The 16,817-nt window shown below is 38.5% G+C and overlaps 1 protein-coding gene and 1 long non-coding RNA gene across 3 annotated transcripts in view; one reads left to right on the top strand and one right to left on the bottom strand.

Annotated features, from left to right (window-relative positions):
* Window positions 1-3,421, bottom strand: part of FH (fumarate hydratase) — a 27,002-nt gene extending 23,581 nt beyond the window's left edge. Inside the window, exon 1 of the mRNA XM_038542675.1 lies at window positions 3,253-3,421. Coding sequence (XP_038398603.1) covers window positions 3,253-3,378 — 126 coding nt within the window. The 5' untranslated portion in view covers window positions 3,379-3,421. The remainder of the gene's footprint in view (window positions 1-3,252) is intronic.
* On the top strand, window positions 3,214-15,948 carry LOC106559037. Of its 2 annotated transcripts, none has more exons than XR_005362175.1 (3): window positions 3,214-3,902; window positions 4,171-4,266; window positions 15,880-15,948. It is a non-coding gene; the product is annotated as an uncharacterized LOC106559037 (long non-coding RNA). The 2 variants fall into 2 exon arrangements; XR_005362174.1 differs by lacking the exon at window positions 15,880-15,948 and adding an exon at window positions 5,641-6,521.
* Window positions 15,949-16,817: the final 869 nt, after the last annotated feature.

A 16,817-nucleotide genomic window follows, 5' to 3' on the forward strand; every position in this document is an offset into this window, starting at 1 on the left:
ACTTGTAGAACAGAAATGGAAGCAGTGCTGTAACACTTTGTAAGGCACCAGGAATTAGAGAAAAGCTATGTCAGAGGTGGTTATGCTTATGTAGATGCTTATGCATCTGTTAGATAAGTGCATATATGTATGGACAGAGGAACGAACCAGGTAACTTTGCCAAATCTCTAAATGTTCTTTTCAAAAACCTACAGAAACCAAATCCCTTTAAGTGTTCTTTACAGTAACCTACAGAAAAAACCCTTATACAGTGATCTGGTACATATAAAAACACATGCTTATATGAACAAAAGGCTGAAAGAAAAGTTTCATGAGACAGTATGAATATTTTCTGTTCTATGCCAATCTATCCTTTCAAAATAATAATAATGTTCGTAACTACCCACTACATAACGAGTCCACCTGAGGTCTGAAAAGCACTTGTGTGGTTTTCAAAATCTTTCACATTATCATGTACATTAACTCTTCCAGTGGCTTGGGCAAGAAGAGGAGGGACACTCATCCTGAATTAATGGGAAAATGATCAGTGCTTCTGATGAAAAATGAAATGATGAATGGTATCTCTTACTGTAAGTTTTTAATTCGTACAATATAAACCACTGTTACAAAAAAAACTAGTGTTTTTGAAAACCATGCTTTTATATGCCACAATCCAAAAAGGGTTTCTAGCCAAAGTCAGTGTATCACTTCAGGTTAACAGAGTTTAACCCACTAGACATAGGGCAGGCACAAAGTGTGACTTCCCATGGGTCCCTGTGAGATTCATGCTCATTTATTTAAAATCACCTCCTCAGGGCACCTGGGTGGCTCAGATGGTTAAGCATCTGCCTTCCACTCAGGTCACGATCTAAGGGTCCTGGGATTGAGCCCCGCCTCAGGCTCTCTGTTCAGTGGGGAGTTTACTTCTCCCTCTGCCTTTCCTCTCTCCTCTCCACTCATGTTCTCTCTCAAATGAATAAATAAAATCTCAAAAAAAAAAAAAAATCGCCTCCCCTTCTCGAGGAGCATGTGTGGGATAATGGTTATGTTCACTGCAGTCTTATTGCCATTAGGTCCTAGAAATACCAAGTACTACTGTTAGCAGCCACTAACCCCAGGAACCTCAGAAATTGATGAGGCAGTCTCAAAATCTGTACGCCCTTCTAGACCAGAAAGGTAAAAAAATACAGACCTTGAGCCTCTACGATGTCCCCCATGTACATTCATGTGTAAGATAACCATTAACTGAACCATGGCATCTCCTAAAAAAATAAGATGCCTTTCAGATTCTCAGTTTAAAGTGGGTTAAAAGAATATTTCAGTGCTTAAGAAGATCCAAATCATTTCTCACATAAAAGGACTACCTCAAGAGATAAAAATCCAAAATATGACATCATTGTGTTCAGGTTTTCAGTTTCTTTCTGTAAAAGTCTGGTCTTAAAGTGTAGGGTGACCATCAAGTCTTCCAGTACTGACAAATATATAATAAATGTTTTATTGATATTACACTGCAAAATAGAATATCATCTAGATTTCCAGACTTTAGAGCCACCTGCGCATCATTAAGGAAATAAAGAAAAGTGAATTTAAAAGATGTAGGGCTTCCCTATCTGCCATGCTAGCAAGGCAGTATCATAGCTACACTATTACAGCTGTTCTCCATTAGTTTCTCACTCTCAACTGCACTATTTCTCCTGGATCCTTTTTATCATATTGTAACTAACTGTGCATCATCTGTTTGCTTATTTAATCTCCACCCTCCCCCACCCTCCTAGCCTCTAAACTCTTTCCCGTAGTTACTTTTTCAGCTGGCCCACCCAATACTTAGAAAGCATTCAATAAATATGTTATCTTCCTGTTAGATAAACATTTGTTAGATAAAAGGTAACTTAGGGCATTTAGGGTCATGTAAATTCTCAATAGTAGCAATAAGAAAAACTTTTAATAAAGTCAACACAAAGATTTTGGAGCTGAGCTTAGATAGCAGAAGATATATTTAGAATTAGGGGGGAAAAAATCTATTTTCATTTGATCTTAGCTAACACCACAACAGGAAAAGCAAGGTAGTGCTCTTTTTTTTTGAACATTTAGAGCAGGGCAGATTCCCCAGTCTCCGATTCCCTTTCACAAAGCACTAAATTAGTAAAAAAAAAAAAGAAAGAAAAAAAAAAACATAAATTTTTAAAAGGCTCTAACATGCACTAAAACTATTACAGAAGGGCACTGCATGAGCATCAAGTACCCCTCGTTTTGTAGTGTCGGCATAGTCATGCCATGAAATTATCTTGAAGTTTACTTATAGTTCAGAAATAACTTGAGCCTTTGAAATACACTAGATGGAGGCATTAATGAGCGCTCACTACTTGGCAATCACAAAGTACTTTCGCAGGAGCAATCCTGCTGAGGGCCTGTTCTCATTTGCATTTTACATGTGGAAACCGAGTCACAAAGACAAGTTGCCCCAAATCCCAACCGTGAGTAGGATTTGAAACCCCATCTCTGACTGCAAAGCCCACACGACAGCCCAGTGGTCTGTGCAGAACTGTTCACTTTTCCTCAACTATCGTTTATTTTCCAAACTCTTCCTAACAACACGCGTGCGTGCGTTAAGTGTTGAAAATGCTCGTTAAAAGCCCAAGTTACTGAAGGCGACGCTCGGTAAAGAGCCAAAAGACTCGAACTGGACTTTGAAATTCCTTAGGCCTTTCCGAATACAAAGTACTGATTTAGCTACAGCCACATCCTATCCAATGTCCCCCGCCTACACGTTCCAAGTTTTACAAAAGGGGGGGGGAAACCACAGTCAGCCTAACGGACGAAATGCAATTTCACGAAAAGCAGTCTTTTAAGCTCCTAAGAACTTCCAGCCCGCCCCGCCCGGAGGCCCGAGAGCAGCTCGCCGCACCCGGGTGAAGAGAAGCTGCAGGTCGGAGGACGGCCGGCTGCACCCGGCCTGCTAAGGGGCAGGGGCTGCAGCGGTCCTCGCCCCCCCCCCCCCCGCACGGACCCCAGGGCGGCGCCAGGTGGGGGGCGTCAGGGTGGGGGCCGCCGCACCCGCAGGGGTGCAGCACAAGGCGCGGCTGCGGCCCGCCTCCTCGCCCGGACGGCCCCGGCCCCCCGGAGCTCGCTCGGGGCGGAGGCGGCGCCGCGTGGCCCGGAAGCCCGCCCTCCGCCGGGACGCCCCGGGAACCCGTCCCGCCCGCCCCGCCGGCCGGCGAGCGCAGGACTGAAGGTCACCGCCGGGAGGCCGGGGCTCTGGCGGCCCGCGCTCACCATTCGAGCGGCGTCCGGGGGCCGCAGCAGAAGCACGGCCGCCTCTCCGAGGCCGGGGGCGGAGGCTGAGCCTGGAGCCCGCACCAGGCGACGCGAGCGCGCGAGGAGCCGCACAGCGCGATACATGGTGCAGCGGGAGCCTGGGTAGAATTTGGGGGGGGTTGAGGCCACGCCCCCTCCGCGCGGGCTGTCAGAACCCGTCCCTCCCACGGCGCCTCGCTCTTATCCAATCAACAGCCTCAAACCCGGGGGTGGGGCGGGACCAATCGTGAATGGCCAGTAAGGAGTGAGGAGGGCGGGCTTAACTTCCCTGTCGTAGAGCGGAGCCTGGAAGCCCTGGGATTCATGGGAAACTAGTGCGAAGGGCATTCTGGGGAGGGAGGTTCTTCCGCAGAGTCGGACGCCGGGATGCCGCGGGAGGCGGGAGGGCGGGAACGTTAGCGGATGAACGAGACTGAATCAGGGCTTGGTCAAGGACCTATCCTAGAAAGGAGCGTTCATGTATCACGGAATCACTCATTCCGTGTTGGACTCTTTTAAAGGCTTCTTCCAGATTACATCTTCCATTCAGAAATTGTGGAAATCGAAGCAAAGCAGAGACAGTCCAATAATTGCCCATGATGCCCGACACCTAAGAAAGTCATTCTGAGGTCTCTGCAATTTGCTTTCTCTTCTAAACGGGCGCGCTCAAGAAGTGTTTAAAGGGTTAGTGAGGAAGATGTCCATAATTATAGGTGATTGAGGAATTTTTGTTATTTACATTTATGTTCTCCAAGATTTTTTTTTTTTTGCATTGGTAATATTTACATATTCACATCAAAGGCCTATTGTTTTAGTAGGATAGGTATGACAGAAAAGCACGAGCTGATACTAAATTGCATCTGAAACACAGTTTATCTCTTCTTCTCCTGTCCATAGCTTGAAACCAGATGGCAGTTGACCATGAAAGGGAACCATTGGATGATGTCCAGGAGTCCAACGTCCAGGACTTAGGAGAGTTAGTCAACCCTCTGGGTAACGCTGCTTATGTTATTTGTGGCTTATGAATTTCACTCCTATATTTAAAATATGAAGAATTGAATGAGTAAGCATGATCGTTGAACTACAATCAGAACTCCCAAGGCCTCACCTGAACTCTTCATATCTTTGTCAACCAATGATTTAGAAATTACCAGAATACGTGATGAAAAGGTGAGCCCCGCAGCTATGTAGAAGTTAGAGCGTCAGAATAAAAGAAATCCAGAAGCAAAAGATAACACAGTGGGTTTAGGAACCAGTGAACCACCTATTCCCACATACTTAGGTGTCCCACCATTAACAGGCAAACAATACAAAGTTTAGGGTGAAGATAGTAGTACTGGTGTTGTCATCAGTTTGACAGAAACTACAGGAACATTTACTAACGATCACTATCACTTCCTAGGAAATGCTAACATTTTGATGCTTTGCTCCACATCCCTTGTAAAAGAAAAGAGAGAACAAATTACTGATACTGGAGAGGCATTTTCTTCCCATCATCCCAGAAACTATCATTATCTTGCTACATATCCTTTCGGTTCACCTGTGTATTTTTTGCTTTGCATATTGATCTGCAAAAACGATGGTTTTAAAAATTTAAAGTTTTGCTCTTCTATAACCGAACTGTTTTTGAGATCTATCCATGATCTTTTTAACTTAATAGTATTCCTATCACATGAATTTAGCACATTTTCTTTTTTCTTTTTTTTTTAAGATTTTATTTATTTATTCATGATAGACACAGAGAGAGAGAGAGAGAGAGAGAGACAGGCAGAGGAAGAAGCAGGCTCCATGCAGGGAGCCGGATGCAGGACTCAATCCCAGGTCTCCAGGATCACACCCTGGGCCAAAGGCAGGCACTAAACCGCTGAGCCACCCAGGGATCCCCAATTTAGCACACTTTCTTTAAAAAAATTTTTACTGAGTATTCTGTCGCATAAATATTAAACATTTTATTTATACAATTTCTCAAGAGTATTTTTTGCTGTTATACACAATGCTCAGTGAACGTAAGTTTATGGTTTCTTCATGGGTCATGAAGTGACATCACTTCCTGGAGTGACATCACTCTGTACTCCTATCGTTGCTTATTATTTTAACCTCTTTTATCAATAATGATATTTCTATGCCACCTAGTTATTATCTGCTTGATGTATGTTTCTCGTTTTATTTTGGATAGTTTTCTTTCATTTTTACTTTGAGCATATCTCCTGTTTTCACCACAGTTTAATGTTTTTAAATCCAAATTGCTAGACTTTAAATAAATGGTCTATTGTAATCCCTTTCAATAAACACCTATTGATATGTGTTACAATCCAGAAAATTTTCTCTTTTTTATTATTTTTTTTAATTTTTATTTATTTATGATAGTCACAGAGAGAGAGAGAGAGAGGCAGAGACACAGGCAGAGGAGAAGCAGGCTCCATGCACTGGGAGCCCGACGTGGGATTCGATCCCGGGTCTCCAGGAGCACGCCCTGGGCCAAAGGCAGGCACCAAACCGCTGTGCCACCCAGGGATCCCAGCTGTTCCTCTTAATCCCTGGAAATATTGCATATTGGTTTTATTGAACTCTTAAAAATAATTTTAAAAAGGTAACTGGTTGTTCTAGATACTTTTTAAATTTCCTATGACTTCTAGTAAGCTTATTTCTCAGAGTAGAGAAAAGGCAATCATCACTTGGGAGTTTTTTGGGGAAGGAGCTCAGCTCCTCTTCCAATGACAATTTGAATTTTTGAGAAATGGAATTATGGCTTCATATATCAACTTTTTTTTAATGTGCTTCTTTGGTTCATATCTTGTTATTTTCATTTCATTCATTTTGTTCATATATATGGGTGTGTTTCCCAATTTCCTGACTTGAAATCTAGTTCAGAGTTTCTGTAAGTGTGGGATATATACCATTCTTGGTACCTTGGTGATTGTAGGTGGGCCAGGAATGCAACATTAATTAATATTGATTATTATCCTATTTTTTAATTTTCTTCTAGCCCTACCCATTTAGTAAGAAAGAGTCTTTTTTTTTTTTGGTGCAAGTGTATATTTTATACTTCTCGAACACTTGTTAATATCCTTTTGTAAAAGTAGAGGGAAAGTCTTTGGTGAAATTTAATTTGTAGGTATAGAATTTAGCTACAATTTCTTTTTTCTTTTTTTTTTATTAAAGGTTTTACTTATTTATTTAAAGAGAGAGATTGCATGAGCCTATAAGCAGAGGAGGAGCAGGGAGAGAGAGAAAGGATAGAGAGAGAATCTCAAGGAGACTCTGCACTCAGCATGGAGCCCAATATAGGACTCAGTCCCACAACCCTGAGATCATAACCTAAGCCAAAACCAAGAGTCGGACACTTAACTGACTCAGCCACCCAGGTGCCCCTCAGCTACAATTTATATGTTTCCCTTCTTTTCATCAATGAAATTGATTTTCCATTTGCAGCCATAGTATAAAGTTACATTTTTATTTAAATAAAATATACATCAATTTGAAACAAAATATTAAATATATTATAAAGGTGTTATGCAATAATTGAAATTAGGGAAACAATGGCTAGTTCATTTATTACATTACTTTATAATGAAAAATAATGTAATTTTAAATTAATCATTGACACTATATTTTAGTTTTAGGATACAACCTCTTATCTATGTGAAATGTTTTTTATTTTATGTAGATGGGTTTTTTTTTGTTGTTTGTTACTTTGAACTTTGTCTATAATAATATTGACTTGCTTTCTTGTTGATATTTGTGTGGTTTGTTTGTGTTTCTGTTTTCTTTGTGCTCAAGTCACAGGACTCACTGTCCTTGCTATGAAAGCCAAGTGAACAATGCAATCGTTTTCTCTTTCTCTGTTCCAAATCTAACATAGTTGACAAAATTGATACTAATTCCTTATTCTTATCAGTCTAAATATCCTCCTTCTAAATAAAGACTTTGAATATTCTAATTCAGTATACCTCCAAGCTTGGAAGATTACTGAGGAATTTCTCAGAAACTTGATAGAAAGATTGGAAGATTTAACTTTAAAGTCTTCCAGAAAGTAGAGGTAATATTCAAAGAGAAGGAAAATATGAGACATAAATTAATAAAACCAGAGGACAATCCAGTATGTCCAACATCTCAATAATTTTGGAAAACAATGTACAAGAAACCATTAAACAAACAAATTTAAGAAAATATCTTAAAAGTAGCAGACATGAGTTTCAGAATGAAAGCCTATCAAGTGTCTAGAACAGTTGGGAACACAGGACACAATAAGATATATCATTGAGAGATGTTACAACCCTTGGAGCAAAAAGAAGAATTTCCAGAGAGAAAATTAAATGAGCCACCTACAGAGGGTTAGAAATCTTTATGACTTCTCAACAACAACCTTGGAATCTAGAGCACAGTTGATTGATGTCTTCAAATTGTTGAAAGAAAATTATTTCCAACTTGATATTCTATACCCAGCCAAATCAAGTATGAGGATAGAATAAAAATATTTTCATGTGATCAAGATCTCAAAAAATTTGCTTCCATCTATCCTTTTTCGGAAAACCTCCAGAGAAAGCGCTCCACTGAAACTAGGAAGTAAACCAAGGGAGAGGCAGGCATGAGCTTCAGAAAAGTCTCCAACATAAGCAACAAAGACTTGGAACACTCCCTAAATGAAAGTATGACAGCTTGCACTTAGCATAAAGAGCAACCACTTCAGACTGAAGCAGATCCGAACCTCCAGGAGGTTATTTCTTCCAGAATATAAAATGTTTAAAGCCTTGAATATATTCATGAAAGATTTAGAGAACTAGGGGAGAATTTGGATAATGAATTTCTAATGCCTTAGGAAATTCAGCAAAGAAAAGAAGACAACTATTAAACGAAGAAATAAAAACAGTTGTATCTTTCAGGAAAGGAAAAATGATCATTATTAAATTAGAGTGGTCATAGTTAAAATAAATCAAAAATTGAATATTGTCCTAACCAAAATTATAATGTTATATTAAAAGAATAAGGATATGAAAACACATTAATCTTCGTTTCTGATAGTGGGAAGTCATGACCTGAAACCACAAACTAAAAGAAATAAGAAAGAATAGTACTGTACTGGCATGTCACTGAGAGACACAGACATATACCTGGAGCTGGAAATGGTGGATCTGAGTGGGGACAAATGGCGGAGAGGTAGAAAGGGATCCCTGCTTATGTTGAATGTCTTGTAGAACTTCTTGATTCTTTAAAGTATGTTCATGTACAATAACGTTGGAAAACACTAAAATTAGGAATAAGAACACAAATTAACCTACACTTCCTCTGTTCTCTAAGAAAAATAAAGGGGAAAAAAATCAAATCTTCTACTAATGTGCTGGAACCCACACCCTCACAAAGACATTGCTCCTTAAATTTTCCACCTTTTTACCCTCTATCATCAGTTTATTTCTCTTTATTGAACCATTGCCAGAATTGATACCGAAACTCCCTGTATTATCTCTTGTGTTTAAAAAAGCAAACCAGCCCCAACCCTGCATCTCACTTCAACTACATCCCCATTTCTAGAAAACACTGTATTTATGCACCATCTTCAATGCTTCAGCTCTCATTCTCTCTTCAATAAGCGGGTCAGTCCCAGGCACCAGCGACCTTCAGTAAGCATTACTTCACTGATGCTGCTCTTGTCAAGGTTACCAATGCCTTGCACTAACCATAGTGCAAGTCCAATGGGCAGTTTTCTGTCTTTTCAGCAGCATTGAAAGGCAATTGACATGCCTTTTCCTTGGAAATATCTTTCTTGATCTTTGTAATTTGGAAATCTCTCCCCCTACCAAATTTCATTGGCTATTTCTTCATACTATTCTTTGCCAGCCTTTCACTTGTAAATGAGAAAGTGACTCAGGGCTCTGTCCGATATGACCTTAGTTAACCTTTTTCTTTAAAATTTTTTAGTAAATCTACCATAGAGAGCGTTGAGTTAACCATATTCTTAACTTTATAGCACATTAGAGAGTATAAGGTCCATTCATATTTGATTTCACTATTTTTTCCTTTTCTATTCATTTCTTACACCTTTTTTTTTTCATTTTGGTCTCCAGAAAATTACTATAATGTGTTTATTTCTTTCATTTTATTCATATGTATTCTTGTAAAATATGTATGGTTGTTTTGTGTGTTTTTAAAATTTTATGTAAATAGTAATGAAATACACACATTAGTCTCTTTCTCAGCCATCTCTCCAGCCATTCTTCTTTCATGAGAGGGGTTCTCCATTCATATGATTTTCAATACCATCTTCATGCTGAGGTACTGATGCCTCCAGACTTATTTTTCCAGACTAGACTCTTCCTCTGTGTTCCAGATTTATGTATCCACTGTAGACTTAATATCCCTATTTACTTACCTAACTCAATACTCATATCTCAAACTTGATAATACCCCAAAGGAAAACTCTTAGTGGCCATGCCCAGCACATTTTTTTGTAGTCAGTAAATGGTATCACCAGTTATTCAAGCTAGAAACCTGGGAGTCTTCTTTGATCCCTAAACTCTGCTCCTATTCCCTGACCAATGAAGACACTATGCCCCAACTTACCAACAAACCCTGGCCATTCTACCTCAAAATTATATCTTGAGTCCATCTCGTTTCCTCCCTGCTCATTTCCACTATTATTTATTTGCTAATGAAAATAGTAGGATCCCTGGGCGGTGCAGCGGTTTAGCGCCTGCCTTTGGCCCAGGGCGCGATCCTGGAGACCCGGGATGGAATCCCACGTCGGGCTCCCGGTGCATGGAGCCTGCTTCTCCCTCTGCCTATGTCTCTGCCTCTCTCTCTCTCTCTCTCTCTCTCTCTCTCTCTCTCTGTGACTCCCATAAATAAATAAAAATTAAAAAAAAAGAAAATAGTAAATAAATATACCAGGTTTCATATAATCGTAAATTTCATGTACTAGTTCATATAATCGTAAATTTCATGCACTAGTAAATGTAACAAAGGAAGTAAGCTGAAAGATGTTTAAAGAAAGATGGAGGGGCTCATCTTTTATGCAGAGAGATCAGCCTGAGGATATTGTGTTTGAGCTGAGCCCTGGACACTGAAGGGTAGGCACGCAGACAGAGGGGCGTTCCAGGCAGAGGGCTCCAAGTAGAGGCCCTGGTGAAATGAATAAACAATTATTGAGCAAGCCGAGTTCATCAAACAAAGTAAGACAATATTCTGTCAACTTCAACCATAGAAGAATGACGAAAACAGCAAAGCAAATATTTTATTAGTCTTGGTTAAATTTTAATGTTTTACAACCTTATTTTTTCCAATAATACCAATTTGTTAGGTTTGTTAATAAATGCAGAGAAAAGTGGAAATAGTCAGTGTCTCTTATAAAGCATACTATAAAGTATGATCCTCTTGGAGTAATTTCTGATGGAAAGGACCTATTTTAGGGATTAACAAGTAACTTAATCCCCATGAGGATGAACTGTTGCTGCTCCTGACACAGCAGTTACCTTGTAAGTACCTTGTTCATCCCATAGTCTCAAGTTCTTCAAACTCAGAGGATGCAGGAAATTAACCAATTTCTTAATTTCTTCAGCCTCAAGAAAGCTCCAGAGAAAGAAGGTGTGATAAATCTTTAACTTTCCTGAGGCCTTTCTAAGGCAACTTTTTCTACCCAACTTTTAGCAATAGAGGGATAAATGACAATGCTCAGAGATGTTGTTTCATAATCACTAAACTTTGTTCAAGCTTTTAATCCTCTCTTCTCTTACTGGCCACCCAAGCCCTCATGCTGTCCTTCAATTTCTAAAAGTCATCAATATGTCATTTTACCCAAATCTGTTTTCTCCTTCCAACCTCATATAAAAAGTTAATTATCTCTTCCTTCTTACAACCCAAGGAATATCAAATCCACATTATTCAGATATTGTTATAAAATATGGCTACTTCATAAATTCAAATTTCATTTAGATTTGGATTGTCAAAAAAAAAAAAAAAAAGGCAAGATGAGACTTGAAAATACCCCCTACCAGGAGAAACAGTCATATAATATTCTGTTCCACTAAGAGGGAAATGAGGAAAAGGCTGGTACTTATAGCAAAATAATAGTAAATATTACCCATCAATCTATCAGCATGTCGTTTGCAGGCTGCATAGAAATGTACAACTCATTGTTAATCTCCTTTTTTTAAAAGATTTTATTTATTCATGAGAGAGAGAGAGAGAGAATCAGAGAGAGAGAGGCAGAGACATAGGCAGAGGGAGAAGCAGGCTCCATGCAGGAAGCCCGATATGGGATGCGATCCTGGGACTCCAGGATCATGACCTGAGCCAAAGGCAGACACTTAACCAATGAGCCACCCAGGAATCCCACTGTTAATCTTTTTTATCTCATCTACTTGCTTGATCATGTTTTTTGGCCCAAAACTGGAAAGTAATTTGACCCACTTCATAAATACTGTAGAAATGCCCTAGAACAACAGCTATCAGCATCCTCAGAGTCAATCTCAATGTGATAAATGGTTTTAACTATATCATTTGTGAGGTGGGCCGGTAATGTCATCCATAATAAATTAACAAAATTTAAAAGTTATTTTTAAATAATTAAATTAATAATTAAATGGTACTCATAAATAATATACTATCAGATGTGCTTCCCTGAATAAAAGAGAAAGGGTATGTTTCTAGCTACTCAACAGAGAATTACATGTAAACATCAGTATATCTTATCTGTGCCCAACTGCCAATTGAGTACTTCTATGAGTTTGTCTTCCAAATAAATAACATTCAAAAAGAGAACATCAAAAAAAAAAAAAAAAAAAAAGAGAACATCATGTATTGTGAAAAAAGCTTTGAATTCCTAGGCTGAAAGAGACCAGACAGAGTGAAGGTCACCAGTTGACCCTCATCTGGGCTAGTATAGATACCAAAGGAATAACTTTTCTAAAGATAGACAGATCCTGCTCACTTTACCCAGCAAATAAGTGCTGGATCACCCACAGGAACATGGCAGAAGCAAAAAAAATCCTCTCTAAAGCATTATATTGATAATAGGCTCAATAGGCTTCAAACTATCCCTATTTTTTTTCAAACACAATTTTGAACGCTCAATTTTTTTTTTTTTTTTGAGCACTCAGTTTAAGATGTGCACATGGAGGGGTGCCTGGGTGGCTCAGTCAGTTAAGCATCCAACTCTTGATTTTTGTCTTGGGTCATGATCTTGGGGTCATGAGACTGAGCCCCACATTTGGACTCCACCCTGCCCACCAAACCTGCTTGGAATTCTCTCCCTTTCCATCTGCTCCTCCCCCGTGCTTGCACTTGCATGCATCCTCTCTCTAAGAAAAATAAATAAATGTGCACGTGGAAATTAGAGATCATAGGTATCTACCCCCCCGTCAACAAGTAAATAATCGTCAAAACAAACTCACAATAAGAATTATAGACACAGCTCCTAAGGCAATCGTGTTTGTTATGTTAAGTTACAAAAGACAAACTTGAGAATTTTGGCACAGATACTAGAAGCTAAAAATAGTGTAGTAGCTATGAAAAAGAACCAAATAAAAATTCCAGAACTAAAAATTACAATAATTAAAATTGAGATCTCCCTGGATGGATTTATCACCTGATTAGACGCAGAAGAAGAGAGAATCAATAAATTGGGTAATATTAAAAGAAGCTATGGATAAGGAAGCACAAAAAGGCAAAAATAAAAATAAAGATGAAAGGATAAGTAACATGGAAAACTACTGGGATACATAATCTTTACCTCCATACATCTTAGTGAGACTATAGAAAACCAAAGACTCAGGTTAAAAGATAATGATTGTAGATTGGATTTTTAAAATTCAAATGAATGCTGTTCACAAAGGCCACATTAAAAACACATAGATACAAAGTAGCTGAAATTGAAAGGCTGGAAAAGATATAATATATAAATACTAAACAGATACAGAGAAGTAAGATTGATATCAAGCAGTTAAACTTGAAGGCAAAAATCATATCCCCAGATAAAAAGATTTCTTCATAATGATAAAAGCTTTATTTTGCCAGTAGCATATAGCAATCTTATTTTACTTTTTTACTTTTTAGAGAGGGAGGCAGCAAGAGATGGTGAGAGAGAGAGAGAGAATGAGTCTTAAACAGGCTCCACATTCAGCACAGAGCCAATGTGAGGCTCGGTTTCACGGCCCTGAGATCATGACCTGAGCCAAAATCAAGAGTCAGATGCTTAACTGAGCTTCCAGGTACCCCAGCATATAGCAATTTTAAATGTGGATTGTTTCATAGAGGGCAAAACTCTTGAGGAAATAGACAAATACTAATTAAGTGTAAGATTTTCAAACATACCTCTTTGAGTAATTGACCAAATGAGCCAACCAAAAATCCGTAAGAACACTCAAGTTTTGAATACATGATTACTTGATTTGACCTAATGAATAGGTATAGGAAAATTCATGCTGTTAACTAAGAGCACACATTTTGTTCAGGCAAATAAAGCATTTATACAGATTTACCCCTTTCTGACCATAGAACAATTCTCACCAATTTCAAATATTTGAAGAATGCACAGAGCATATTCTCTGACTACAGTAAAAGTTTGCTAAAAACCATTATGAGTAGGATAACTAGGAAATCTTATCTATTTAAAACGGAAGAAATACATTTCTATTTCATTGAACTGTGGAATTAGCCAAAGCAGTAGGCAGTCATTCAGTTGATAGGAAAGAAAAGAAAAGAATAAAACATTATCATGATGATCATGGTGGGGGGAAAAAAAAGAAGCTATAGTTTGTATTAAAGAGTTTTGCAATATTGCTAGATACAAACTCAACAAACCAAAATGAATTGTACTTCTATATACCATCAACAGAAAATGAATTTAAAGATATCACATACAATCAAATGAGAAACAAAAGAATACCTAGAAATAAATCTAACAAAAGAAAGGTGAAACTTCTTTGAGAGAAAATATAAAATTGGAGAGACTTCGGAGAAGACTCAAACAAATGGAGAGATAAGCAGTGTTTCTGGATTGAAAAACTCCGTGTGCTAAATATGGTATGCTTTCCAGATAACCTCTCAGTAAAAACAAACAAATAAACAAACAACCCCCCCCCCAAAACCAAAAACCCAACAGGGTTCTTTGTTTTTATTTCTTGTTGGAATTCACCAACTCATTCTAGAACTTAGATAGAAATGCAAAGCACTAAGAAAGAATAGTCAAGAAAATTATTGAAGAAGGACAAAGCAGACGAAATTCTTTAACACATCAAAGGCTTATTTTAAAGCTACAGTAATTTGGCAGTGGCATTGTCCCTGGCATAGGCATGTGTAGTGTAAATGGAATGAAATAGAACAGAAATCTAGAACCATACCCATATATACTGAACACTGGACAAAGCCAACAGTGGGAGAAGAAAAGTCTTTCATTTAATAGTACTGGGGAAAACTGCATATTCATTTGGAAAATAAAATGAAACTTGGGCTATGAAAATATTTATACAACATGACATAAAGCAAAAGTCACAAAGCCAGACTGATAAACTTGCATCTGCTAAAATTAATATCTTTTCATCAAAAGAATATGATGAAAATTCCTTTTCATCAAAAGGAATAATTCTTAATTCCTTTTCTTAGGAAAGGAAAAACATACAAGAGTACAAGAAGGAAAGAAATTATCTGCAACATATATAAAGAATAAAACTCAAATCCAGTGTCACTTAAAAAAAAAAAAAAGACTACTCAAGAAAAGAAGCACTGTGCACAAGAAGAACAGCAAATGGTGAATAATGGATGAAAAGGTGCTCACCTTCATCAACAATAAGAACAAATTAAAACCACCGTGAGATAGAGCACGAACTTGTGGGACATGCAAAAACTAGAATTTCCATGTGGCAAGTAAAAATGAGTGGGATACTTCAGAACATAACTGTGGTTTGTTTAGAGAGGTTAAAAATATGCATAACAAGCCTCTATTTCTAAAGGTACTTATATATGAGTGCACTGCATCGTATATGCAAAATTAATCAGGGTGGCAGCATTATTCACAATATTAAAATATTGGAAACACAAATATCCATCAACAATAGAATGGATAAATAATACACAACAATAAAAATGAACTAGGATCACATGCAAAAGCCTGGGTGGATCTTAAGAAGCATAATATTGAGAAAAAGATGTAAGTTGCAAAGAAAAAAAAGCATGAATTTATTTAAATTTTAGTTCAAAAGGAGATAAAACTAAACTATATTAGGGATGCATGTATGTCAGTAAAATTATAAATAAAACAAGAAAGTGAGGGACACCTGGGTGGCTCAGTGATTGAGCGTCTGCCTTTGGTTCAGGTTGTGATCCCGGAGTCCTGGGATCAAGTCCCACATCAGGTTACCTGCAGGGGATCTTCTTCTCCCTCTGCCTGTGTCTCTGCCTCTCTCTCTCACTGTGTCTCTCATGAATAAATAAACAAAATCTTAAAAAAAAAAAAAAAAAGCCTCACGAAGAAGGGGTGGTAGGCAAGGGCCACATGTAGACTTCTGGGGTTCTGGCAATGTTTTTTTTCTGGTCCTGAATGATGTCTACTTTACAATAAGTTCTTGTACTACTGTATATATTTTTTTGTGTACTTTACTCTTTTCTGTGTTACAGCCCATGATTAAAAAAAAGAAGAAGAAGAACAAGAGAGCATATAGGAATTCTCAAGCTATATGTTGTGGGGAAAAAAGGGTGTGGAAAAGTGTAAAAATGTATCAAATTTGCTACTATTTAGGGAAGGGGATGGAAGGGGCAGGGGCTTTAGAGGAACAAAGTCACCCAAACACCAAAACAGTGGTTGTCTCTGGGCAGAAGAAATAGGTGGCCAAGAGCCAGAGTCAGAAGACTTATTCACTTTAAGACCCTTTTGCTGTGTCTTCTGAGTTTCATACCATATGAATGTATTACCTATTCAAAATAAATGAATAAAAATATCTAACAGCAAAGAAGTTTTCTGGCAACTGTAACAGTACTTATCCACAAGGGGCCGCTATTCAATGATGTTTAAGTAGGTCCTCACCATGGAGAAACCTGTGTGCTCTCTGCTCTCGCCAGGAAGTGAGGAAGGTTCCTCACTTACATTCTTTTTTTTTTTTTTTTAATGATAGTCACACAGAGAGAGAGAGAGAGGCAGAGACACAGGCAGAGGGAGAAGCAGGCTCCATGCACCCAGAGCCTGATGTGGGATTCGATCCCGGGTCTCCAGGATCGCGCCCTGGGCCAAAGGCAGGCGCTAAACCGCTGCGCCACCCAGGGATCCCTTTTTTTTTTTTAAGATTTTATTTATTTATTCACGAAAGACACAGAGAGAGAGGCAGAGACACAGGAAGAGGGAGAAGCAGGCTCCTCACAGGGAGCCTCACATGGGACTCCATCCAGAGACCCCAGGATCACGCCAAAGGCAGGCGCTTAACCGCTGAGCCACCCATTCTTACTTTATTTTACGCATCATGTTCCAGGAAAAACAAAACAAAACCCTCAATTCACAAATATGTACCAAAAATAAATAATATGCATGTAAAATGGGATGAAAGAAGACAAAGAAGTGGAGA

This window comes from Canis lupus, chromosome 7, assembly GCF_011100685.1.
Source record: "Canis lupus familiaris isolate Mischka breed German Shepherd chromosome 7, alternate assembly UU_Cfam_GSD_1.0, whole genome shotgun sequence".
Classification (NCBI taxonomy): Eukaryota; Metazoa; Chordata; class Mammalia; order Carnivora; family Canidae; genus Canis; species Canis lupus.